Source organism: Idiotropiscis lumnitzeri, chromosome 16 (assembly GCF_059441095.1).
Source record: "Idiotropiscis lumnitzeri isolate Australia: NSW breed Sydney's pygmy pipehorse chromosome 16, RoL_Ilum_1.0, whole genome shotgun sequence".
Taxonomy (NCBI): Eukaryota; Metazoa; Chordata; class Actinopteri; order Syngnathiformes; family Syngnathidae; genus Idiotropiscis; species Idiotropiscis lumnitzeri.
This window is the reverse complement of record NC_142406.1, coordinates 5,450,760-5,478,210: the sequence shown is the minus strand read 5'-3', so window position 1 is coordinate 5,478,210 and position 27,451 is coordinate 5,450,760. Positions and strand designations below refer to the sequence as shown.

The 27,451-nt window shown below is 42.9% G+C and overlaps 2 protein-coding genes and 1 pseudogene across 3 annotated transcripts; 1 reads left to right on the top strand and 2 right to left on the bottom strand.

The window, feature by feature from the left end:
- Positions 1 to 438: 438 nt before the first annotated feature.
- On the bottom strand, positions 439 to 4,900 carry LOC148321060 (uncharacterized; annotated as a pseudogene). The gene is made up of 7 exons (XR_015847014.1): positions 4,852 to 4,900; positions 4,443 to 4,684; positions 4,111 to 4,256; positions 3,998 to 4,052; positions 2,140 to 2,604; positions 1,692 to 1,866; positions 439 to 1,606 (listed from the first exon to the last, which is right to left on the bottom strand). The product of XR_015847014.1 is annotated as an uncharacterized LOC148321060 (transcript).
- LOC148321059 (secretory phospholipase A2 receptor-like) lies at positions 4,107 to 14,425 on the bottom strand. The gene is made up of 6 exons (XM_088319465.1): positions 14,293 to 14,425; positions 13,932 to 14,087; positions 13,740 to 13,822; positions 12,534 to 12,676; positions 7,551 to 7,718; positions 4,107 to 4,512 (listed from the first exon to the last, which is right to left on the bottom strand). Exons 1-5 carry the CDS (start codon positions 14,423 to 14,425, stop codon positions 7,619 to 7,621), a joined length of 615 nt encoding a protein of 204 aa, XP_088175591.1. The 3' UTR covers positions 4,107 to 4,512; positions 7,551 to 7,618.
- Positions 14,426 to 25,647: 11,222 nt separating this feature from the next.
- eepd1 (endonuclease/exonuclease/phosphatase family domain containing 1) lies at positions 25,648 to 26,591 on the top strand. The gene is given in 5 exon segments (XM_088319463.1): positions 25,648 to 26,151; positions 26,154 to 26,245; positions 26,247 to 26,354; positions 26,356 to 26,530; positions 26,533 to 26,591. Coding segments are annotated over 5 exon segments (768 nt in total). The 5' UTR covers positions 25,648 to 25,817.
- The last annotated feature ends 860 nt before the right edge of the window (positions 26,592 to 27,451 follow it).

Here is a 27,451-nt window from a genome sequence, read left to right as displayed (position 1 = left end):
GCCCTTTCTGAGAAGTCAGACTCGAGGACTTTGATCATTTCTGTAGCTGTCACTTCTTTAACTTTAAGTCTGTTGACATAGTGCACTTCTGTGCGGAAGCTGGTAGAAGACTCCACATTTGGTGTCACTTGTCTCACTTCCATATGATGACTTGTTCCAATGGCATCTCCGTAGTCCACATAGGGACTTCCACATCCCACAATGCTCCATCCTAAATCTGTACGTTGTGCATATGGCTGGTTTACTTTGCCAGATACAACTTCTTGTTGGAATTTAATTTTAAACTTAATTTTAAATCAACGCAAACTCAAATTAGCAATCTGACTCCAATTTGTGACCTTACCCGACTCTCACTCATCCAACAATATGCGCGCTCGTTCTGCAATAGAAAGGTATCAGGAAGCCGGCATTTTCACGCACGAGTGGATTTATTCCTAATACACAGATTATTATTGATTACATGTGCACCTGGGTCTCGGGTCCCTCTCAATACAACTCTGTACGCCACTCTTGCCACCAGCAGACGTACTCTACATCCGAGTTGCCCAGTAACGATTCATACTATACAATATGCAAATGTTACAGCAACAAAGGCATCCTGGCATGATTCTATTGGCTATGTGTATCCTGCAGTTAACTTTAGCTTGCTCTTATTGGTCTTTCTTCCCCTGAAGAATAACGTGGTGGCTCCTCCTGGTTGTGGCTTGAGTTATCTCGTCTCCGCCCCCTGCTTGCGGTTATCACCGTCTGTCCTAAAACATTCCATTCTTGCACATTCTTGCACCACATACCCTGTTCCGCTCCACCAGTCACACGCTCAGCACTTTACAGTCTCACACTTTCATACACAGGATGCAGCTACATCTAATGAACTACGTTAAGCTCAAACTCTTATATTCCTTTAACATGTATATACAATCATGTTGTAACATTTTCTCTCCTGTAGACAACAGGTTTCAGACTTATTTGTCTCCTTACATCATGTGTAACATATTTAAGAGTAACATGTCCACAGGCTATTTTCATACACAAAGCAGTTTCAAAGCATTGGCTACCGTAGCACAAAAGCTATTCGAATACAAACAGATTAGTTTTTCAGTAATTCCGTGTAGTTGTTTCAACATTCAAAATGAAATAAAAGCAATAATCAGACTTTAAATCAAAGTCATTTGTAATACTGTATATTCCAACTGTGGGGTTTATTTTTATTATCTAGTGTCCAATTCAAGATGTGCCTTCTAAGTCTGATTTTGCTGAATTTACTTACTAGGGCTTATCCCAATATATATCCTATCTTATCTTGCTTTATTAATTTGTGTCATACAAAAAAACAAACAAAAAAAATAATCAATGCTGATTTCACAGGATGCACTGAAGAAATAATCTGAAAGTCAAATGACATGGCTGTCCGCGCAATCCATCCAGCAGACACCATTGACGACTTCACTTCCATACTCACCTGGTATAACGTCGCCACGCATAATTTCTAGAACAGGTGGGTAGGTTGGTCTCGAACCCATTGGTGAAGGTCAACATGCTGCGGTCCGACCACACAATTTGCCACGCTCTACCAGGTCGTTCAGTCCGGTCCACATGTTGCTGGTGGCTGCAGAGGACGGATAGGAACAAGAGCTCGCTTTCGGTTCAATCTAGTAGTTGTGATGAGGACCGTTCAATGTTGAGAAGAGCACTTAAATTCATGACTTGTTCCAGCCACGCCTGCTCCACCTCTGAGAGGATGGACACGAGTTCAGCACTGAGACTCATGCAGGTGGTTTGAGCATTGTTCCACGTCCTTTTGTCTTCGAAACGTTTGTAGCAGACGTCTGCAAACTCCTCCCAGTCACGCCCCAAGCATCTCGGGCTCTGCACATTGAGATTAGTTGATGTAGAAACATGACAAAATACTTTCTATTCATGACATTCCTACTCACCTCTGTCCACAAAAGTGAAAGACAAAGACATTTTGCTGCTATATCTGCAGAGAGAAAAGTGAGAATGAGTTGGGCCTCTTAATTGGACTTGCCAGTGAAATGTGACAGCGCACTGCATCGAGGTGAGCCTGTTGCTGTTGTTGTTGTTGTTGTTGGGCTGGCGCCTGGGCGGAACCTCCCAAGGTTCGCCCAGCTAGCGCAATCACCCTCTGCGGCTCGGTGGAGAGGCCGTTGTGAGGGGGAGGTGCGTCGCCGAAAATCCCCTGCCGGAGGGGAATGAGTCGGGGGCACCGCAGGAGCCATAGCCAAAAGGTGGCAGGAGATAGTGGCGGCGCCCTCTCCCTGACCGGTCCTCCGGACCGAGTCGCGGGGTGATATGGGTGCCGGCAGGATACATTCGTCGTCGACGGGGGACCGCCGACTCGTCCGGGAGACCACGTAGAGGTTGTATCCTTCCTCCCGGCCTGTTGCTGGTGGAGCCAGCGTAGACGTTCTGAGGCGGCGCCTTCAGCAAAGTCACATCTCCTCCAAGTTTGTTCAGAATGACGCCCGAGTGAATAGCGGCCGCGGAGATGTGTGAGTCCCGCACTCGCAGAAAGTCAGTGTCAAAGACGGGAACATAACCGGCATACAATTGCCTACCTGATCGTAGACCGCAGTTCCATAGACACTATGTTTGGATTTGACGCTGCCTGGTGGGCAATGGACCCTGCAAAAGATGCGGGTGTTACGATGTTAAAGAAATTTAAGTTTGTCATGTTATCAAGTTTCAAACCTATGAAGGTCACAAGTGAACATGTTCCTCTTTGTGGTTTAGAATTAGCAGAAGTGTCTGCGCTGGCAGCAGAACAGGAAACCGGTCAGCTCAAACTTAGCAGAAGTGTGAACCAAAAGATGTCTTGTAAACTGAAACTGGTAGAATAAGCAGGAAGAGCGTGGGCGAGTGTGATAAAATCAATGTTCAAGTTTTCCATTCTGTATGAGTTGCATATTCAAATTGCTTATGCTGTGATGCAAATAAAAACCACACGCGAGCAGGACGTTTCAGCATTCCCTTCTGGGCCTCCTCACACTGAGGGCCTCCGGAGGATTGCTCCTCGCGAGTGACAAAGACAATCTTGGCTGGTTGATTCATTTGTTCAGCTTGTTTTGACAGAAACATACCTGACATACGAGTTAGGGCTGGGCGATAAACCGAAAATTTACCGTTACCGAAATGTATTACAGTGACCGACATAATTTTGCCCTAAATTCGGTGTCTAAAAAAAAAAAAAGAAAAAGAAAAGTCTTTTCTGTCTGCGGCGATGTTCATGCCTCTTTAAGACGTCTACAGAGCATGTAGTCACGTGACTCATGCGCTGTAGAAGAATGTAAACAGAAGACGCGTTCGTTGCTGGCGATTCAAATCCTAAAGCGGCTGACACGGCTGCATACGAAGTAACGTTAGTTGAAATTGTTCCTGTTGCGCTTGTCCCAAAAAGAAATTCGACATCTGTCGTTTGGAAATGTTTTGGGTTCCATCAAGACAATGTTTGAGCAAAAGAACATGAACTACAAAGTGCGTCGTAAGCACCTGAAACAGCGCGTCCAACCTTTTCTTTTTCACCACCCACAACACAACCATGCTGTTGACTTGGAGCTTGTGCTAAAAGTTCAAAGTGAGAAGCAAGGTTCGACAAGTGACAACAGCCCATTACGGAGGCGACACCATACCAGAGAACGTCTCAGTGGTGGACGCGATAGCCTAGCACATAGCTAAAGATTTAGCTCCTCTAGTTACAGTGGAGCGCACAGGATTTAAACGCCTCGTGAACGTAGCCGACAAGAGGTACAAAAATATTTGTCACAAACCGCACTTCCCGATATGGACAACATCGGGACGGGAGATGAGAGGGACCATTGGTTCCCAGCACCACAACCTCCTTTGAAGTGAAGCTGTTGAATGATATTCTGCAATAGTATCAGTATCAGGTGTCAAATCAAGAGTACAAGGCAATTTCAGAATGTCGGGGAAGTGGTCATCAGTGTGCCATTTGGTGGACAAAATAAATCACAACAGTTACTTTGATTGAGACAACAATGTGAACGTGTTCGATGTCCTCACAGGCCAGATTGCACCTAGGATTGACAGGCCTGGGTTAAATTAAGGCACATGTTTAACAATGTTTCTTCTCACAGCAGTGGCCTGTCTTGCTCACCGTCTAGCGCGCATCCTAAGACATCAAAGCGAAGGCCGAAGTTCTCGCGATCCTCCAGTGGCAGGATGCGGATGTGCCGAGCAGAAATGGGCGTGTCAAGCAGGTAAGTGACTCCAGTCTTCAACTAGAACCAAAACTCCTCCATGTTTGCATTTAATGCCTACAGCCTGGACGGTAAGGGTAGAGTCGGATTGGTTGGCTGGCTGCCCGCCGGCTCACCATCCCATCGGTGTGGCTAGTCCAGGTGGCCCCGTCAGGACTAAACTGCATCTGAAGTTTGCTGAACCACTCAGAGTGGTCATCGTACTCACACCCCTGGGTCACGATTCCTGTCACCATTCTCAATTGCGGGAAGTCCACCTGGATCCAGCTGTCGGTAGCTGAAGAGAAAAACGTTTGATGGATCAGGACACAGAGCTGCGAACGACGGAATCCAGTAGTGCTGTCCATTCAGACGAGCTTTGTTGGCTTCAGATTGCTTGAGAGAGGAGGAGGCTGAAAACGACCCGTCTGTAATTCTTCCAGTCATGATGACCAGACTGTCAAGACACACTGAAGAAAGCCAAAATCAGGTAGCTCAGTGCTCTTATTAAATGTCTGGCCACTCGCCCTTAGCGAGGGTCCTTGTGTCAGATCTGGATTTTGTTGAGACTCGTTCATTGCATTCTTTCTTGGGTATTTCTCCAAGATGACATCAATTAACGAGATGGAAATCTTACCTTTCTGATCTCTCGCTGATCCCGGCAATTTTAGAACCGTTTGCGGCATTAGCGCCCCCACACCCAGGACAGGAGAGATTAAATACAGACGGTGATGACGAGGTAAATCCATTATGTGCGTTGTTTTGAAATATCGATATTGCCGCCAGGCTATCGATTATTTATTGCGCCAGAGTTAGCAACAATTTATTGCAATATCGATTTATTTCCCCACCCCTAATAATGAAGTCGTCATGAAAATAGAATGAGTATCTTGTGTGCTGTTTATATTGAATTCATACTGAGAACTTTGCTGCAGTAACAACATAAAAAAAGCCTTTTCCCAACATTTGTTGATGGAAAAGCATCTAGACAACGTATTAACTGTATGCCCGTGGTTACTAAGTTCAGCGAAAGGCCAGCACTAGTCTTCTTAATTGCTACCACGTAAGCTTTTTGTTTGCAGATTTTTATAGCACTGGCCTATTGGGAGTTGCACACACCTGTCACCGCACAGCCTCAATTGTGAATGCACATACAAGTTGCCACGTAGCCGGACATGAGTCCAATCGTAAAAAAGGTTTTACTGTAGCAAATAGTGGCATTTTATTTCTCTGGATCATAAGCTGTGGAGAAATAAACTTGAAAAGAAAAAAAAAACTGACTGAAATTGTCGAATCAACATGCCAATTTCAGCTTTCATCAGCATAAAAATCTAACTCAACAGAATTTTTTTTTTCTAAATTTTCCCCTAGTTTTATCAAGTAGTTGTCAATCGGTTCCTTCTGACACCTCCTACTTTTATTTGCATAAGCCCCAGCAGTATCTATGCATCCTCGTGCACGACCGTCACTCATGAATGAAAAGAAGACAGCAGGTGCGTTTGCCCTGGAGAGAATTAGAATTAGAATTAGAAATCCCTTTATTGTCATTGTACTCAAGTGTGCAACGAGATCCCCATCTGAACTCTCACACACACACGAGAACACCCTTACCTTGCAGAACAGCATTGTGATGTGTTTTTATATACCCTATTCAGTACTAAATTCCATTGCACTCTCTTATTTATTTATCTAATTTATATATTTGTCTGTATTATTGTTGTATTGCACTGGAGAGGGGAGCCCTCTAATCTCGTTGCACACTTGAGCATAAAAAACAAGACTTATGAACTTGCAATTATTAACCCGTAGATGCATAAGTGGGGTCAAAATTACCCCATTATTCTTCAAAATCTCAGAATATTTTCATATTCCAGGTATTCCTCATGAAACATGTTTATGACAGGAGGCCATATTTTTATTTTTTCATTAATTTTAAGAAATTGCAGTTTTCGTATCACTACCTCACTTTGCCATGAGTGGGGACAAAAATGACCCCATGCATTTCCAATGGAATCTTCATAGAACTTTTGATTCTAAGTAACTCTGGCGGTCATTCGATATTTACTGCCTCACTTACACGTCAGATGTCAGAAGTCCTGCCACCCAGGATTTCTTTTTACACAGCAACATACATGTGAATATTATCTTTCTTTATGAACTTATTTTTTATTGCCAGAATATAATGTGTCCTTACATGAGCCGCTTTGTTATTAGCTGACAGTATTGTTGGATAACATACACATCAGGTACAAAGTATCCCCTTGCTTAGCTAACTTCAAAGGAGGCTGTTAAATTAGCTAGTTTTCTGAGATAGCCAACATTACTGCATTTGTTTTGTAGAGACAGAGACTCTTACTATATTTCAAACTTCGTTGTAAATAAAAGCTAACCTGTTAGGTTGCCTGTCATACAATCAATGATTGTGCATGCATTTCTCTTTGTGTGATAGTGTCTGCATGTGTCTGTGCATATAAATGCATGTACATTTACTTACAAAGCAATGTATGATTTATAAATTTGTGTTGCATTCAAACATTTTCCTTTTTAATTTTTTTTCTAGTAACCTGGCTAGAACAAGATCAGTCAGACACAGAGGAGTCCGCTGACGAGTCCTCCAAAGAGGAAATGAATATGGCTCTTACTGGGCTGAGTTAGCTCCCAGCCAGGCTAAAACACCAAGTCATAATATTCTATAAAGTCAGTGAAGGCCTACACCCGGATTTAGGACAGTCTCCCCATAGATGCATGGAAGCAAGTAGCTTTGTGACAGCTGCACATACACAGTGAGAAGATGGAAGACGTTTGTTTGTCTACATGTGTGTGGACAGTGTTATGGTGTCCTGACTTATTGAATGTTTGCTTTTGTCCTTCATATAGTCAAACAAAGAGAACGACACACAAACTTAAATTCATCTTGTCTTCATGTTTGTTGATTTTTTTCATTTGTTCAGACAAACGGAGGTTCTTTCCTACGTCAAAAAAAAGAACCTCCGTTTGTCTGAACAAATGAAAAAAATCAACTGACACTCAAACGTGTTTTGATACCTGATTGGTTGATTATTATATGGTAAAATGTGAATAAAAAGTGAAAAAATATGTCATAATTGAAATTACAATTTTTTGGAACAAAATATATAATCTCTAACCAAAATGAAAGACTTGTCTTAAGTTTATTGCAAAAACACATTGATTTTAATTGGGGTAATTTCTGACCCCACTCATGGAAGAGTGTATGTATTGGGAGGGCATGCAACCAAGGGTTAACGACGCAACCACTGTGCAAATGATGCAAAGAATCTTTCCGCAATTCAATTTTGCCAGAGATGGCAATCTTACCGTGTACGAAGCTCTGCTCGTGCGAGTCGGTGATGCTGAGCAGGTTTCCTCCGAGGCGTTGGCAGTCGTCATGGGCCTGCATCCAGGTCTTGGTGGACTTGGAGTTGATCAAGAAGCAGATGTCGTCGGAGGGGCCGTCCAGCCACAAGCCGCATTTGCCAGTCCAGCCTGCAAGCGAGACGGCGCTTGAGATCAAAGTCCCACGTGCGACAGGCGACCACATGTTGACCGCAGTGTGCAACCCCCACCTGGCAGTGGTTGAGGTCCTTGGCGCTTGGCTGCAGGGATGCGAGAGGGAAGATGACGTGCAAAGTGAGCACTCTGAACATTTGGACCCTTTTGGCAGAAGAATGGCTCAGTGGAAGTGCAGGAGCTGCCATAGAGTTGTCCAGAAGATGAAAGTAGCGCACAGTCCCCTGAAGGATTGCGGGGTGCCCATGGAAGGTAGTTCTGTGGACGGCATCAGGTCGGCTTACCGCTGCGTTTCCTCCACAAGCACTCAAATGATTCTGGCGTCAGGCGGAATGGCTCTCACTTCCAAAATTATTTTTCAGGAAGCCCCCAAAACAGCCATTGTTCAAACATGAACATTGCATCATCGTCACAGACAGCGAGGCATTTTCAACACTAAAATGGTCAATTGATTGTCAAGGTACCTATTTGTGACAAAATGTGGTTATGGATCAACGCAAGCGTCAGTTAATTACTTGCCTTGCCGCCAATATTTTAGTAAAACGATTTCCTCAACTCTTATCACGTATCTATGGAGCCCCTAATGTGACTTGGGGGAACAAAAAAAAGGAATTTGTTTCTTGTCCGTAACGATAAACTTTCTCGTCCTAAGGAGAAACTTTCGGGTCCTGACCAGAAACATTCTCGTCTCAAGGGGAAACATTCTCGTCCTGACATGATAATCTTCTCATTAAGTTGAGAAAGTTTCTGTTGAGGGCAGGAAAGTAGGATAAGAGCATGGGAGACACTGTAGCTTAATTTTGGTTTGTGTTTCTGTGTGTAAATGTGCAGGACGTATCCATCCATCCATTATCCGCCGCTTATCCGGGGTCGGGTCGCGGGGCAGCAGCTTCAGCAGGGAAGCCCAGACTTCCCGCTCCCCAGCCACATCTTCCAGCTCTGCCGGAGGGATGCCGAGGCGTTCCCAGGCCAGCTGGGAGACGTAGTCTCTCCAGCGTGCCCTGGGTCGTCCTCTGGGCCTCCTGCCGGTGGGACATGCCTGGAACACCTCGCCAGGGAGGCGTCCAGGAGGCATCCTAAACAGATGCCCGAGCCACCTCATCTGGCTCCTCTCTAAGTGGAGGAGCAGCGGCTCGACACTGAGTCCCTCCCGGATGGCCGAGCTTCTCACCCTATCTCTAAGGGAGAGCCCAGACACCCTGCAGAGGAAACTCATTTCGGCCGCTTGTATCCGAGATCTTGTTCTTTCGGTCACGACCCACAGCTCGTGACCATAGGTTAGGGCTGGGCGATAAACCGAAAATTTACCGTTACCGAAATTTAATACACTGTCCGACATCATTTTGCCCATGTCGATAAATTTGGTGTTAAAAAAAAATGAAGTGTTGTCTGTCTGCGGCTATGTTGATGCCCCTTTAAGACGGCTACAGCGGCTGTAGTCACGTGACTCCACCCAGCTGAACAAGAATGTAAACAAGACGCGTTCGTAGCTGGCGATTCAAATTCAGAAGCGGCTGACACGGCTGAAGACGAAGTAACGTTAGTTGAAATTGTTCCTGTCGCGCTTGTCCCGAAAAGAAATTCGACATCTGTCGTTTGGAAATGTTTTGGGTTCCATGAAGACGATGTTTAAGCAAAAGAACATGAACTACAAAGTGCATCGTAAGCACCAAAACAGCGCGTCCAACCTTTTTGTTTTCACCACCCACAACACAACCATGCTGTTGACTTGGAGCTTGTGCTGAAAGTTCAAAGGGAGAAGCAAGGTTCGACAAGTGACAACAGCCCATAACGGAGGCGAAACCACACGAGAGAACGTCTAAGAGGTGGGCGCGATAGCCTAGCACATAGCTAAAGATTTAGCTCCTCTAGTTACAGTGGAGCGCACAGGATTTAAACGCCTCATGAAAGTAGCCGACAAGAGGTATTTGTCGCAAACCGTACTTCCCAATATGGACAACATCGGGACGGGAGCGTAGACATGTCAAGCATTTTGCATCCACATCCGACTTGTGGTCGAGTCGCAGCATGGATCCCAGTTTGAGCCTGACTGTGCATTACATAGACAACAAGTGGCGACTGCGCACCAGAGTACTCGAAGACGGCACATTTTCCGGATGATGCACACTTGTTTATTTGCATTGACTTTTTTTCCCATTTTATTTAGCATTTTATTTGTCGACCACACAAGCTCCTTTGCAAATGGCATTATTTATATTGTTTACAAGAGACCTTCACACAAATCTAGGCCTTTGCACATGGCATTACAGCACCTTGGCGCAATCTATTTGCAGAAAAGATTTTGCGAGAGGTACTCCTTTTCCTTTTTATTCTTTTTTTGGGGGGTCAGAAAAAAGGACAGGAATTTTTTGAGATTCTTATGGTTCCGTGTCAATGATTTCAACACAGACATAGTGGGCTACCGCATGACAGTCCACGTCTTCGGGAACAGCCCCTCACCTGCGGTGGCCATTCATGGTCTACACCAATCTGTCAAAAGCAAGGAGTTCTATATTGACCCTGAAGTAGAACACTTTGTGATGAAAGACTTCTACGTGGATGATGTATTGAAGTCTCTGTCTACTGTTGAAGCTGCTATACTTAATTCAAACCTGAGACTACACAAGATCGCAGCAAACCGCAAAGAGGTCATGGAAGCCTTCCCATCAAAGGACCACGCAAGCAACTTAAAAGACCTTGACTTCAGCACGGATACAATGCCAATGCAATGCAGTCTTGGACTCAATTGGGATCTACAAACAGACTGCTTTATCTTCATCGTCTCTGATGTGATAAAGCCTTACACTCGTCGAGATGTTTTATCCACCATCAACAGCCTCTATGATCCTCTAGGATTTTGCAACTCACTGCCGAGAAGGTGACTGGGATGCACCAATGCCTTGTGAAATGGAGCAGTCCTGGACATCGTGGAGGACATCTTTAATAGAATTGACAAATCTGGTAATTCCACTGGCCTACACTAAACTTTCACCATTGGCAGCTGGCGCAGAGAGTTATGTGTCTTCTCTGATGCCTCAACAAAAGCAATTGCTGCGGTAGCCTACCTCAAAATCACAGATAGTGCTGAAAATAATCATTTTGGCTTCATTATGGGAAAGGCCATGCTGTCACCCCACCCAGAACACACAATTCCTAGACTAGAACTCTGTGCAGCAGTACTTGCTGTAGAGTTAGCAGAGTTGGTCGCAGCCGAACTTGATCTTGAACTTGATACCACAAAATTTTACACCGATAGCAAAGTAGTTTTAGGCTACATTTGCAACGCAACGCTTCCATGTGTATGTGAATAACAGGGTCTTGCGCATTGAAAATCCTCTAGTCCATGTCAATGGCGCTACGTACCAACAACCCAGAACCCGGCAGATCATGCAGCACGCTCAGTTGCTGCTGACCATTTAAATGACACTGGCTGAGTGGGCTGAACTTTCTGTCCAAACCGGAACAAGAGGTTTATTAGAATTAGAATTAGAATTAGAAATCCCTTTATTGTCATTGTACTCAAGTGTGCAACGAGATTAGAGGGCTCCCCTCTCCAGTGCAATACAACAATAATACAGACAAATATATAAATTATGAAGGTGCCTTTGATCTTGTGGACCAATGTTCAGATCCAGACTTTCGTCCTTCAGTGTCGACCTTAGTCACTGCTGCCACATCTAAGAAACTTGGCTCACAGAGGTTTTCCAAGTTTTCTTCATGGAAGTCGCTGATTCGTGCCATTATGAACTTAAAACACATAATCCGCTGTTTCAATTCCTTCACAACAAACAACTCATGCAAGGGCTGGCATTTGTGCAAGACAGAGTTCACTGTTGCTGAATTCAACCAAGTGTTAGTGGTGATCATTCAAACAGTGCAAGAAGAAGTCTACAGTGAAGAAATAAGATTTGTCAAAAAGCATAAAGGCATTTCCAAAACCAGCCCTCTCAAGAATCTAGATCCGTTTCTCAAATCAAATGGCCTGCTCAGAGTTGGAGGACGTCTTCATCATTCAAGTCTGGACGAAAGAAAGAAGACTCCATTGATCATTCAAGGTAATCACCACATCGCAACCTTGATCATCAAAAAATACCATGAACAAGTTCACCATCAGGGTTGTCACTTTACGGAAGGAGCTGTCCGTTCAGCTGACTTTTGGATAATTGGTGGCAAGAGAAAAGTGAGCAGTATCATCTACTACTGCGTGCCATGCAGACATCTCAGGGCTCCAACTAGTTGGCAAAAAATGTCCAATCTCCCAGCAGATTGTCTTTCCACAGACCCGCCCTTCACAATCGTCGGACTGGATGTTTTTGGCCCCAGGAGTGTCTATTCTCGCCAGACAAGAGGAGGCATTCGACAAAGCAAACGTTGGGCTGTGATTTTTACGTGTATGAGCATGAGCGCCGTCCATATTGAAGTCATTGAGTCCCTCGACACATGCAGTTTTATTCATGCTTTAAGAAGTTTACTGGCTGCAAGAGGACCGGTCAAGAGTATTCGCTCTGATAGAGGGACTAATTTTGTGAGTGCATGTAAGGACCTAAAGATACCTACAAACATTGACCACAACAGGGTTAAGTCCTACTTTTCAGACCCAGCATGTTCTTGGACTTTCAACCCTCCACATGCTTCCCATTTCAGAGGAGCATGGGAAAGAAAGTTCCTTCAGTTGAAAGAAAAACTTACCCATGAAGTGTTGGTAACCTTTATGGCAGAAGTATCAGCTATCATTAATGCACGGCCGCTTGTTACCTTGAAAACTGACCCAGAAGAGTCGTTCATACTTACCTCTTATAACTCAAAAGGGGTCCCCTTCTCCAGCTCCTGCAGGAGAATTCGGGCCTGCTGACCTCGACAAGCATCATTGGAGGCATGTCCAGCATTTGTCCAACACCATCTGGGACAGGTGGCGGAAACAGTTTCTTCCAACCCTGCAAGAACGAAGAAAGTGGCAAAGTCCACGCAAGAACATTGAGCCTAAGTCCATTGTCCTTCTTAAGGACCCCCAAGTACAAAGGAACGAATGGCCACTTGGTCTGGTAACAAAGACTTTTCCAAGCAAAGATGGTTGGGTTCGTCAAGTCGAGGTGAAGGTGAGGTGATCAAGCCTGGAGGAGAGACATTGTTTGTGTGGACCAGTCACAGAACCGGTGTTGCTTGTTCCTCCAGATGTGTAGGTAATGGACAAGTGGGTGGCATGGAATCATGCCAGGCGAGGAGTGTTCTGTTTGCAATTTGTCGTTAATTTAAATCCAGTTGTTGCATTCAAGTTACTGTGAAGTGTAGCGTTAAATAGGTTTATAAATGTTTTTTGAACAACGTAGCATTAATTTTGTTATCAATCAGCGTAGTTTGTAACCGGAAATGACGTCATCTAATTGGACGTCGCGTACGCGGAAGCAGGAAGTAAAATAACAGATCGTCAATGAGAGAGAAATGTGATGATATTCAAGTCCAATCGAGCACAACCCGCATACATCGTACGCCTTTGGTAGCGTCGTGGGTACGTGCAAGTTTGTGTTGTTAATGTACAATTCTGTGGCACTTTGATGTTAAAAGATGTTAATTCGGCAACATGTATAAAAGCGCGAAGATTCCTGATCGCACTCGCTAATTGCGTTAGCACAAGGTCTCGTTACTATGGCAATTGAGGTAATGTTAACTCATTTAGTTAATTTATTTGTGAATGTAAAGTAATTCATATTGACGAATTTAGTTTGTTTTATTCTGACTTGAAGATAATATTGCCTCATACTGTATGTTACAGTTTCACATTTTTTGTGCACTATTAAAACTGTGGACTCAAGAGTAACGTCTTCAGAATGGTGATGTAGAAGATGAGTTTAGCTGACTGTCCAAACAAGGCTGAGACAGTACATCCTTTTTTTTCTGGTAAGAAACATTGTTGTGTTAAAATAACGCTTTTGTTCTCGGTTTGAACTTTTCCAGCTTTGCGAAATGACTTGTTGACACTGCCGTAAACGTTTCACTTACTGCGTTGGTTTTGTCACACCACTTAAATTCGTTGCCCATCTTCTTAAATCCCAGATGAGGCATCGATGTTGACTGCCTGTGATCTTGAGGAAAGGACAACAAGAGCTTTACTGCAAGAGCGGCCAACCTTGTTGGATGTTGATAAGCACTGTGGTACGCTTGCTGCCGTCGTCAGTTCGTCTTGGTGCTCACCAGCCAAGAATTTGCCCTCGTGCCATGAGTGGATGCTGGCCAGGTGACCGTTCCGTGCGAGACAGAACTCCTCAGTCTCCTGCCAAGCTCTCTCTGTCTCCTCGTTACCATAGCAAAACTCGCTGTACAGGAAGTGGCCAGGGTCGCAGTCAGAAGCTGAAGCCCCAAAGAAACATTTGTTAGTAAACCACGACGGACGCTGATGGTGGAACAAAAATCGTTGCTGCAACTCATTCTCCATTGGTATGAAAACGTAACCGTCGCCTTTACACGGCCGTCCATGCGGGCTGCCTGCATGAACACGATGTGATTGCATTTTTCTGCTTTCAACGTCAACATGACAACGGACGTGCAGGCTTACCGCTCAGCGGACGTTTGCAAATGTACGCCAGAGAAGAAGCGCACAGGCCAGACCTCCACTTGCCAGGCTCTGTCCATCCCCCTTGGTTGACGCATGCGCAGGACTCAACGTTGGAGCTGTCGGGAGAAGTCATGAAGCAAGACACGCGAGGACTAATGGCCCTCCTTTCTGATCAAACGTCAGCAAAAGCTTTTCTCTTCGGGCAGTAGGCAGGGGACACCCTGAACTGGCTGCCAGCCAATTGCTGGTTATTACATTTGAAAACAAATTTTAAAAATAGAAAAACGACTGGTTATTTGATTTTCATTTCAATATTAATTAGAATTAGAATTAGAAATCCCTTTATTGTCATTGTACTCAAGTGTGCAACGAGATTAGAGAACCAGCAAAATTGAAATACAGCTTTATATTCTAGTTTGTTGTCGGGAACGAGAAGGGAAAAGTCAAAAAACAGTTTGATTTGCAATTTTTAAACAAAAATGCAAAATAGCACGATACATTTCTCCTCCTGACCAGGAGATGGAGACAGCGTAGCGCGTGGGTGGCGGGGGTCGACCAACGTCTGGGAAATCACATACATTTTGGACACATTCAAATACATACTTCAATGAATACTTTGTGTGTATGTAATATGTGTTTTTGCATCCCGTTATTAAATTGCAGTCCACATACCAGTGATGATTTATTTATTTATTTATCAGAAGGGCATCAACCATTTTCCCCAAGCTTAATTAGCATTCGTGAAATAGGCTTGAGCATTCCAGTACATATCGCCACCTCCTGGTCAGTAGAAGAAATATAAAACTGTATATCAATTTAGTTGTTTCGAGATGAAAATGAAAATCAAATAACCAGTCGTTTTTCTATTTTTAAAATTTGTTTCCAAACGTAATAACCAAGGACCAAAAGAGACACAGACCTCGGTTGGTCCACCTTTTGACCGAAGTGGGTTTTTGTTATTGTTTGTTTGTTTTTGTTACCCAACAGTCTAAAATGTGTAGCATCATTCAATGCCTTTGTCATGGTTCAATGTCTTCTTGAAGTTGGAGACTCGTTTCAAGTGGTGACCACAGGGTGGCGCTACAGGACAACAAAGTCCGCAACAAACGCAGGCCGTTGCGCTCCCCTTCAACAAACAGGGCAATATGGAATCATGCCATATCGAGTAACGAGTAACACAACGTTGACAAGTGTCAGTTAAGGATTCGGTCTCTCCTCTCTCTGTCTTCTAAGACACTAAGACAATAGAAGTCAAACTGAGCACTTTTCTTGCGTTCCATCCGGAGACATTTGGAACATGCTAATGTGTGGCAATTAATGTTTCCACTTCCAGCATGGGCAGGTTCCGAGTCTCATTGTTCCCAAATGCTGATGACTGATTTCATGTTCCAAGTCTTTTGGCTATTTTGGAACTGCTTTGCTCCACTTTATTACATTGTGCTATGTGGTGACAAGAACAGAATGTCTGCACAGGAACTAAGCGTTCCTCCCAACTATGCATGTGGAGGAGTATAGGCAGGAGAGTTTTTGAGAGACATCGTGAACATGAGCACCGACAAAGACAAAGACTTGGACAAACTAATTGGAAAACATACACGCACGCGCACGCACGTACAAAGAAAAAAAGTGTGCCACAGAGGTTTTGCAAGGTCAAAAGTGTGTGTGCGTGTGTGCGTGGGGGTGTGTGTGAGCAGAGGCGCACAACTACAAGCGTGTCTTGTTGTGTTAGTGTGTAAAACGGTGTGCGTGGCGCATGCGCCCTGCTTGTCGTCCCGGTGGTGGGCGTGCCCAAACGAAAGATAGGTTGCACTAGCATTGCATTTTTGAAAGACAGACGATATGTACAATAGGAAGGGATGCCATACATTTTGAACGTCTGACGAACCACACGCTAACAATTTCGTCCCGCCCCGTCTCGTCAACGAGAAATTCACGTCATGTTTCGTCATCAAAGAACCTGGTTTAGCTCGTCATGTCTCGTTATCGTCGTGAAAGTGGCGTTAACGGAATATTATTCGTCATTGTCATCATTGACGAAAACAATACTGGTGGTATATATAGCACGCAACATTCTCACTCCAGAATCAGAGAAAGGAACAATAAAAAGACAAATAAACAATTAATACTCCTGTCTTAAGATAATTAATGATCATATATGAGATTTTTATTTTATCCAAATTACAGGAAAAAAAGTACTTTTACCGTATGGGAATCACAGAGGTTCAATCTCAGCTGGTACATAGTGATTGGAGTTCCCTCTTAACACAGAGTGACAATCACACTCCGGACTAAAAAAAAAAGAGCAAAGAAATGACAAATTAAGGTAAAACTACAATCTCGGGGTAACGCTGGACAGTTTTGCCCTGGTTGATGCTAATGGCCTGGAGAAGATTAGTTCCCTGCTAAAAAATAACAACTTGCCCATTTGATCCTATTCGGGCACAGCTTTTTAAAATCAGCTTTTGAATATTTAACTATAGATGTTCTTAATAGTTTGCGTAAATTATTCTCTTCAGGCAGGAGTTTTTCCAAACTCTTTTAAGACAGCTATTGTTAAACCTGTTCTGAAGGGAAGCAATCTGGACACTGAAGTTCGTAACAAGGATAGACCAGTATCCAATCTGCCGTTTTTAAGCAAGATTTTAGAGAAAGTAGTTTCCATTGAATGATTTTATGAGAACACATGATATATATGAAAGATATCAATCCGGTGTTCTTATGAATCACAGTACAGATCAACCCTGATCAAGGGTTTGAATGATATTCGAATAAATGTAGATCAGAGCATGCCGTCTGTCCTGGTCTTTCTGCATCCAAGTGCAGCATTTGACACGGTAGAGTACCAGATTGTTTTCAAAAGACGCAATACGTTCAGCCTGTCAGGCACTGTTTTAAACTGGTTTAAAGCTTACTTGACCTGTAGAGAATTTCTTTTCACGCTGGGTGAGCACTCCTCGTCAGTTAGACACAGCATGGCCTGTGGTGTTCCCCAGGGCTCAATTTCCGGGCCATCACTTTTTAATCTGTATGTGCTGCCTCTAGGAAACTTCATCAGATGACACGGAATTAGTTTTCATAGTTACGCTGATGATACTCAGCTTTACATTGCCGTGTCTCCTCATGATCCAGGATCACTTCATATCCTTTTTAACTGTATTTTAGACATTAAGTCCTGGAAAGCAGCAAATTTCCTGCAGCTCAACAAGGACAAAACAGATTTTTTAGTTATCAGACCTAAAACTTGGAGGTCCCAAAGCATTATGTTTTAATCCTTCAAGTTAAAAAATTGGGTGTTGTTTTCGACTCTGTGCTTAGTTTTATTCCACTTCTTAAGAATATTATATAAAACGGGATTTGGAGTGGTCTAGTTTTATTGCTACCGTTAAGAACCTTGTTATAATTTGTGCTATAAGGTGCTATGCACATAAACTTTAGTTGAATCAAATAACCGTAATACCATGTGTGTTTGTCTTGTGTCTTGCAGATAACGGTGAAGGTCGTATTGAGCGACAGGAGCAAATGCTCCCTCACCTTAAAGAGGAACAGAAGGATGAAGATGTCCCCCACTTGAAAGAGGGAGAGTTGGAGCAGTCCCTTTACATTAAAAAAGAGGAGTCACAGAACCCTTGCGTGAAACAGGAGGGGGATCAGCCCCCCTACATCAAAAAGGAAGAGGAGGGGGAGGATATCTGCAAGTTGCCGACCACTGGTGTCCGTTTGATAAGTTAAGGAGGTCAAAGTGAAACGAGCAGAAGGGTGAAGCCTTCAAACAGCAGCTCATGTGGACGCATGACAACAGAAGGTGACCAATGTGAAGGTTCACTAGCAGACAGCCTCTTAGTTCGACTATCGGATTGTGACGACTCGTCACACGCTCGTCACGCTGCTCCAACTGCTGCTGTTAATTGTTGTTGTTGTTGAGCAACGAGATAATTCGGGCCAATTGTATCTCCTTGTTGCCAGGAACTCTTCGTTGGGCCCAACACCTCGTGAAGGTGGTTCCTGTAGTTGGGCTGCTGCTGTTGATGATATGACATGTCACACTGACAACAAACCCTGGAAATGTTCTCAGTGTGGTAAAGTATTTACTTGTAAGAGAGGTTTAAAACAACACATGCGGATACATACTGGTGAGAAAGATTTTGCGTGCTCAGTTTGTGGTCAAAGCTTCTCTTGCAGGGGATAAAAAGACATGCAACAACACATGCTGAGGAGAAACGTTTTGCCTGCGCAGACTGTGGCAAAAGTTTCTCTCACAAGGCCCAGTTAAAAAGACACAACATAATACACACTGGTGTGAAACCCTTTTCCTGCTCAATCTGTAGAAAAACCTTCACAGAGAAAAAAGGCTTACAAGGACACATGCGGAGACACTCTGGAGAGAAACCTTATGCGTGCTCAGTTTGCGATCGAAGATTCACTCCGAAGAAAACTTTAAAATGTCACACAACTACCCTCACGGGAGAAAAACCTTTTTCCTGCACATATTGTCGTAAAATATTCCCTGATAGCGGATATAAAGTTGCAATCTACTACCAATTGAAAGTGTGTAAATGCGTTTAAATCCAGGTTAAAACTTTGCTTTTTTTCCCCCTCAAACCTTTGATTAAGGTGTGGTATATTTTGCTGTTGATGTGCGGGTCTGGCTCAGCTTCCCTCCGGACGGGTCGCAAAGCAAGGCTGGATTGGCGATGTAAAAAACTTCTGGGACACACCGATGGTTGGAAAAAGATTTTATTTATCAAAGCAACTGAGGCCAGAAGTTCCCCAAAAGAAAGGTGGCCCCCTCTCGAGCCTTCCCTTCTTATATAAATATCCAGTTCTCCCTTGTTGCATATGCATTCTCATCCTAGTTACCCTTACGTGGCCATCCAAAACCCTCAAGACGAGAACAAGTGTGGACTCCCCTCTTGGCGCTCCTTGGCTAAACTGGGACCTAGTCCTGTATCTTCATCCCTTGCGATGTCAGGGACCCCTGTCAAAATCCCTGACCTGACATAAACTATGTTGAGGCCCGGTACATATCAGGGCCGTAACTCATTGTATTTGGGGCTCAACATAAGAGTAACCATTCACCCAACCAACAGTTGGAACTAACAGCTCCGCCATGGTAGAAGTAAAAGAAAAAATAGTAGCTTCCATATGTTAGAGTGTATGAAAATACACTACAAAGGTCCTCCAAACAATTTGAAGTATTTTTTTATTCTTTAAGATATTTTAGTGAACCACTTTTATTTTTTACTTTACTCTTAAATGTTTAAGTTTTCTGTTACTGTGTTTAAATGTCAACATACATTTTAATAATTTTTGTAAGCTACTTTTGTTTTCTCAGCTTTGCTTTTGAATGTTGTTAACTGCTGTGTTTGCAATTGCTTCTAGGTGTTGTCTTTTGTGTAAAGCACGATGAGTTGTTTTGCCTTGCCTCGCCATGCCTTACTTCCCATGCATTTCTCATGTGCTTTGTTTTTTGCTTTTCATTTATTTAGCTTGCCATAGCACAAGAATCTTGTAGTATTGTATATTTCAATAGTTGTTGTAGCATGCCCTCCGAACCAAGGATGAGACTTTACTGATGATTTTGTGGTTTATTTTTGAGCAAGATGTATCCATAACCGTGTAACCTTAAAACCGAATCACCGAAAGAGCTGAAACACAGTTCAAAACATATGCTTACAATTAGCTGCCATATTTCACATTCAACACTTAATATTTACAAACACAAAATACTTATATCCATCGTTTACACACCTTTTGCCTCTTCGGAGGGGGTGCTAGAAAAATAAACGTCCGTTTTCTGAGGCTTAATATGAAACTTTTTGCCGTACTCTTCGTCAATTTACCTTAAGTGTGAACAATACTAAACAGGAAGTTCACATTCAAAATAAAAGCACATAGCTTAAACCGGAAGTAGAACCTTTCAATGCAAATTTTAAATGAAAATAAAATACAATAAACAAAATCACCACTGCTGTCCACAAAATATGAATATGGTTAGTTACAGTTGTAGTTAATAAACATTGTCCACATACATTGTCCAGTGTGAATTTTGCGTGTGTCTAGGTCAAAGTTTTAACCTCTATTTTGGTGAAGGACCTCACTACTTATTTTATTGTGGCCCCCTTCATATTTCAAGACTGATTTATCGAGGTTTGTGCCCCTAGAGGTGAGTAGGAGTAATGCAGGCATTCCTCCCCATCACTATTAAATACACTCTTACTCCCTTTCGCACCTACACATTTAATAATAATGAAAAAATAATAAACTACATTTCGATGGCACTGCCACACCATCACAAATTTCAGCCAGTTCTGCCCACACGTTTTGTAATAACTGCCCCATTATAACCCAAATACCACCCCCAACAGGCATGTCTCACTCCCCATTTCAATGGCTGATATTGAAGAAGACTGCTGAAACAAGCTTTTTGAACAAAGAGAACGTTATTGGCCAGCAAGCAATATAACAGTTTCTATAAACAACAGTGGAAATTGAGAGACCTGTTCAATATTGGTGGCTCAGAATCTGGAGGGACGCCATAAGCTTGTATAACTTCCTGGCTCCTAATTCGAGCATCTGTATTGTCATCATCTTTGACGCACCTTCCTTGATTTAAAAGTTACCATCCCAATTTTAAAAAGCTCTACACTGAAAATTTTATAGTGTTTTCCTCACTTTCATGTAACTTTTATTTGTCCAGGAAAGGCCATTGAGTACATATCCTCGTTTTTAATGCCAATTCGGCAGCATGCAGCAGAGAAAAAAAAATGCTAAATAAAAACTAACAGAAATACATTTACTCACGTAGCGGGTTGAGTAGTGATGGGTAGATGAGGCATCCTGTATCGTTTCGACACAGTGACACAATGTATTGACACTGTGTTGACACTGTGTTGCTGAATCCTGACACCTGGTGGACTTGCAGGAAACATTTGACAGGGTCATCTGACACTGATCTGTCAAACTAATTTTATCCAATTCCATTGATTAGCGACGTGATGTGTTTTTATATATTCTATTTCGTATTATCGCACTAATTATTCTCTTATTCATCTAATCTAACTGAATTATTGTTGTATTGCACTGGAGAGGGGTGCTCTCTAATCTCGTTGCACACTTGAGTACAATGACAAAGGGATTTCTGGTTCTGATTAGGCATTTGCTTTCACATTATTTTTAAATACACGCAATTTCATAAAAAAATCTTTGATATTCGAGACGCAGTTGATAAATTAAGAGAACATCTGTCTGAATGCCCAAGTAAAAGTGTTGTGAATGACAATGGACTCATTGTAATTAAAGATTTTTATTCAAAAGAAATTAGTTTCTCCAGCGTTTTGTTATTCAGTCTATTTCTTTTTTTGAGGCAATTTCCCCCGCCTTTGAGAAAATCCTCTCACAAGGCACTGAAGAGGCCGGTGTGCACAACGCCTGTGTGGCTAATATAAATAGGTGAGGGAACGTTGCCTCCATGGACGTCCAGTATAAGAGCGGGTCTTCCGTACGTGCAACGTGTCCTGCTGACATATAGCGCTGCACCTCTGAGTGCGCATCAACAGTGACGTCTTCCATCTTGCGGATCTTTAACGCAATGTAACGCGCCAATAACTCGATGCTTGTTTTGAGCGTCCATCCTGTTGACAGATGCGCTTCCTTATGAACACAGTTTGGCGCGCGACCGCTGTGTCGGTCGACACGATTCTGGTAGTGGTCACGTGACTTTCTTAAAGCGGTACGTGCACCGACACGGGGTTAGCCCTGGAAACTCGGCGCGCGCATCGACGCCTCAGTGTCGCTGGACCCATCACTAGGGTTGAGGTTGAGGAGGACCCAAACGCAGGGAAGTGAGGAGTGGGTAACGAAAAGGGTATTTATTAAACAAAAACAAAAGGCAAACAAGGAACTCGGAAAAACTAAAATATCAAAAAGTGCACAACAAGAGACTCGAACAAAACACGACTGACTAAACTAAACTTGGTGAGACAGGCAGGAAGGACGCGGACCTGGACACTGACAGCAACAGGAAATATTGAACCAACAAGAAATGAAAGCAACCAGGGTACTAAATACAAACACAGTAATGAGACAACGAGGAGCACCTGGACAAGACACAAAGGGTGTAGTGAGCTGATTGGTTCACACTCGGGAGTGAGACGACAAGCACAGGTGAACACAATCAGAGCACAAGACAAACACTAAACAAGGAAACACGTAAAACTAAATAACTCAAAAACAACAAATACAAATCATGACACCATCCATCCATTATCTGTACCGCTTCTCCTCACAAGGGTCCTTGTTTTAGATAAAAACGAACTTGCATTGAGTCAGTTTTGTTAATTAAGGGATTATTCCCTGGTAATTTGCATTTGGTTGGTGACAAATTCCAAGACTTGCTCATACAATCTAGTTGCAAAAGTATTGTACTTCGGAAAAAATCTTTTCGCACGAATCAAGTCAGGATCCAAACGTTGTCCCTTTATAAAATTAAATACATATTTACATTATGTTGCCCAATCTGTAGTCAGATTTGAATGAAACCAGAAACATTACAACCCCATATGATACAGGGTTTTAAAAACAAAAGTGCACTTTTTTGAATTTGTCATCCTCTTCCAAACAAGGATATCATTTTCACATGACATCCCGATTGAAATTTAAAGTAATGCAATATCATTATTTCATGAAATCACAATGTACATAATAGGTCCATTTGTTGTTCAGTATTTTAGTTCGATAACCAAACATTCAACCTTTTGGAAGTAGCCTAACAATGTGTACCTTGTCACATGCTTAGTGCAAAGGTATGTGTGCTAGTGTTGACACATCAGTATTTGTAGAGGCTAACCAAAGTTTTTCAGGAGGCAAAAGTTTAGTGAGGGCAGTATACCTTTAGAAAAGGACGAATCTGCACAAAGTGAACTGTGTTAAAGGGTGCAAGAAAGAGTGCATTTCATACAACATAGTAACGGACTACCTTCTAGATGCTCTGTCTGTGCGATATTTGTAAATCAGAGCGTGTAAAAGAAGATACAAAGTGCATACATATGTACATTGTATTTAGGTAACTAACATTTTTAGTGTATGTGGTGTGTTTGTTTATTTTGGCCCGTGACTCCCAGTTTAGACTCCTCTCCCACTGACCTGCTTGTGTTATGGGTGGGAGTTTGGGTTGCCATCGCTCCTTTTCCAAAGACCCCACCGATTTCAGCAATGAGAAGCACAAATTCATCCCCGTGTGTAACTTTTGAACCATTCTGGTCAACCAGGAGCTTCTGAACATCAATACGTCATCTGAGGAGGCACTCATGACTCTTCCAGGAGTTAACCGCACTGTTGCACAGAATATTGCACAGAATCTAGTAGAATACCTAAACTGCATTGGTGGCTCTAAAAAAAGTGGAAGATCTGGGACTGGTTAACCCAGTGCTTCTCAAATAGTGGGGCAAACCCCCCCTGGGGGGGTGCTGCGCAATGCTGAGGGGGGCGCGTGTGAGCCTAGGGAACATGCTTTTTTTCCGCCGTAGTACAATAAAGTGCTGGCAGTGACGCTCTCCTTGCCCATTGTGCGCCGCAATTAGTAACTCTATGGTGTAGGTTCATTTTGCAATGAAAATGCTATAGTTTATAATTGTGACAGAGGAGGGGTGGTGTGGTGGGTGAGTGAATTGTTCTCATCTTGCAAAGGGGGGGCGGGGCGTAAAACAAAATAATTGAGAAGCACTGTTAACAGAATAGGTGGTGTAGGTTTGGAATTAGTAAAGCCTTACGCTTGACGCTCCAAGCTCCGTCCCCTGGTTGTCCACTTTCTTGTCCGTGAAAAGACATTCCACACGCTCCTGTTGGTTTTGGCTGAGTTGTATGAACACAGTGCAATTTAGGGCAGTTAAGTTGTTCCTGGATGTGTCCCCTCTGTAAGAAGTTCGTAACACTATTAGTGTTGAATATATCAATATTTTAGGACAGGGGTCTTCAATCCTGTTCCTCGAGGTCTGCTGTCCTGCCTGTTTTCCATCACTTGTTTGCTACAACATACCTGATTCAAATAATCAAGATTGGGATCCAGCTTCCGCAGACTTTGCTGATTCTCTTATCATTTGAATCAGATGTGTTGCAGACGAGGCAGAGAGATTTGCGTTTGAATTCGGTGAACATATTGTAACAAATGTAAGGGATATAGGTTCTTTGTTTAGGTGTGTTGCTGACAAATGATGTCATAGGTGCCTATGTATTGGTTGCCACCCTGACTTCCCACCAATTAGTGGTCAGACTTGGCATGAGAAGGACATACGTAGCTGTCTCTCCGACATCCTGGTCTACACCACTCGGTTTGTAGCGTGAGGTGAGGTGCCGGTGATTCCCTGCTACCAGGCTTGTCATCTTTTTTTTTTTGTGAGTCTGAATAAACGACAGGCATTTTTGACATCACAGCACTGACATGGATGTGGATTCTTGCCTAGCATCTTTTTTTTTTTCACCCTTTGCCGCGTTCGCCCGAAATGTTATAATATAATCAGATGAATACGCTGTTATGAGTTATGTTCCAATTAGGGAAATAAAATAGAAAATATTTTCATTATTATGATAATCAGTTCTCGTATGTTCTACTTTTGGAGAATCATCAACAGGTATGAGTCAGGATTACTTCTGCAATGACAAAAAGGTTTTAGGCAACACCAGACAAAAAAGGTAGTGGGCAAAAAAAAAATTGAAATCCAAAACAACAAAGATCAAAGAAACTTAACAAACATGAGGAAAAGATATTTGAACTATAGACTCACCAACAGCAACTTGACTTGGGTAAAGGACAATGAACTGAAAGGAAACAGGGAACAAAATACAAACAATGGACAAAACGAGGGATGGAAGGAGCTGATTGGCTAACACAAGGGACCAGGATGACAAGCACAGGTTGACCCAAGAATCTAACTAGACAGACACACAGCAACCATCTTCTTATAAATTACACAACTTGTTAAAACAATATAGCTTGAGTTTGACACCTGTTGCGTAGTAAATTATTTTCACATTATAAGTCAAATCATCAAATCAGAATTCAAATGTTATCAATTTATACAATGCAATACAATACACAATACAAATGTGTTTATTTAAAAAATGAAACACGTTTAAATTAAGCAGCATATTTTCTTATTCTCACAAAAACATATAACTACACATGCTAAGTGCAAAGGTCCCACTGCTGTTGTCATATCAGTATTTGTAGAGGCAAACATCTGGCATGTGTAACCAAACTTTGTCAAGGGGGCAAAGTTTAGTGAGGGCAGTATATCTTTAGAAAAGGATGAGTCTTTGCAAAGGGTGCTAGAGAGTGCAACTCATATAGCCAAGTTAGGGATTAGCGTCTGTCTGCTCTGTTGGTGCAGTATTTGTAATTAAAATCAGATAGTATTACAGAAAATAGAAGATATGATTGCATGGTTATTGTGTTTGCTGTGTTTGTTTGTTTTTTTATTCTGTCCCATGGCTCTCTGCCTTGTCTCCTCTCCCGCTGACCTGCTTGTGTGATGGGTGGGAGTTTGGGTTGCCATCGCTCCATCCCCAAAGACCCCACCGATTTCAGCAACGGGAAGGATAAATTCAGCACTGTGTGTAACTTTGGAACCATTCTGGTCAACCAGGAGCGTCTGAACATCAATACATCTACTGAGGAGGAACTCATGACACTTCCAGGGGTTAACCGCATTGTTGCACAGAATATAGTCCAATACCGGAACTGCATTGGTGGATATAAAAAAGTGGAAGATCTGGCATTGGTTAACGGAATTGGTGGCACCAAACTGGAGGTGATCAGACTGGAAATATGCGTCTCCAATAGAACAAGTTCATCTCGCTCCAGTCCTTGCTGCGCCAAGACCTGGAACAGTTGTGTTCTGGAATGAACATTAACACAGCCATCCTGGCTCAGGTCATGAGTAATCGAGGTTTCACTAAAAAAAAAAAAGAAGAAGAGCATCAGCGCTGATCGTGCCAAATAGGACCCATTCAAAAGCATTGAGGGCCTGGTGAGAGTGAGTCACATCAATGGCTCTCTTTGGAACTTAAATCTTTTTCCACTAATTCATGAAGCAATCCAAGTCCTATCCTCACCTCACTTTAATCAGCCTGAGGTGTGACAGATCAAATCTGTCCCCCGGTGGACTGACCCAGATCAACCCTACCCTTGCAAATAGCGGGAGGCTTGTGGTTTGGTTTGCGACATGGAACCTGCTGAACTGCTCTGGTCCAACAACCCAGGGGTCAAAGCGATGTTGTGCCTCACCCGACTGGAGAACAAGTGAGTCTTAAAAAACATGTGATCAATATTTGACATTACCTTTAAGCTCATACTATGTGACCTAAAATAGAAAATATGCTAATGCCAATATATGCCGAACAGTTCATCGGGTCATTAGTTGTTCATCTGATGGTTGAAGCACATTTTGTTGTAGTTATTGTCTGTTCTTGTAAAACTCTCCACACAAATAAGAAAATCTTTCGCTGAAATGGCAAAACATCATGCAAACGCGAACATGTCTTAGCTCTTCAAACCTTCGTAAAAACTGAATTTTTGCATCAAACAATTAACACAAGCCATCATCATCATCATATTAGTTAGCATACAGAATGCCAACTCCACACTGATGAAGAATGAAAAATGCATCAGGCTTTAGCGTTCTCTGAGCACAAGGCAGGCTGTCAGTTTGAGGTCATACTTTTGTTCTGTGAACACTCAGGGCTCGAAATATCAAGTTTTTTTTTTTAGTCAAGATATTTACTTATCAGAGAGTGAGAGAGTTAGAGAGAGCGAGAGAGAGAGCGAGAGAGAGAGACAGAGTGAGCAAGAGGGCGAGAGTCAGAGAGAGAGTAAGAGAGAGAGAGTCAGGGAGAGAGTAAGAGAGAGAGAGAGAGCCAGAGAGAGAGAGCCAGAGAGAGAGAGAGAGAAAGCGAGAGAGCAGAGAGAGAGAGACAGAGATAGAGAGACAGAAGAGAGAGAGAGCAGAGTGTGTTTCAGAGAGAGTCAGAGGGAGAGTAAGAGAGAGATGTGAGAGAGTAAAGAGAGAGAGAGTCAGAGAGCGAGAGACAGAGAGAGAGAGTCACAGAGAGAGAAAGAGAGTTCAGAGAGAGAAAGTCAGAGAGAGAGAGAGAGAGAGAGAGAGAG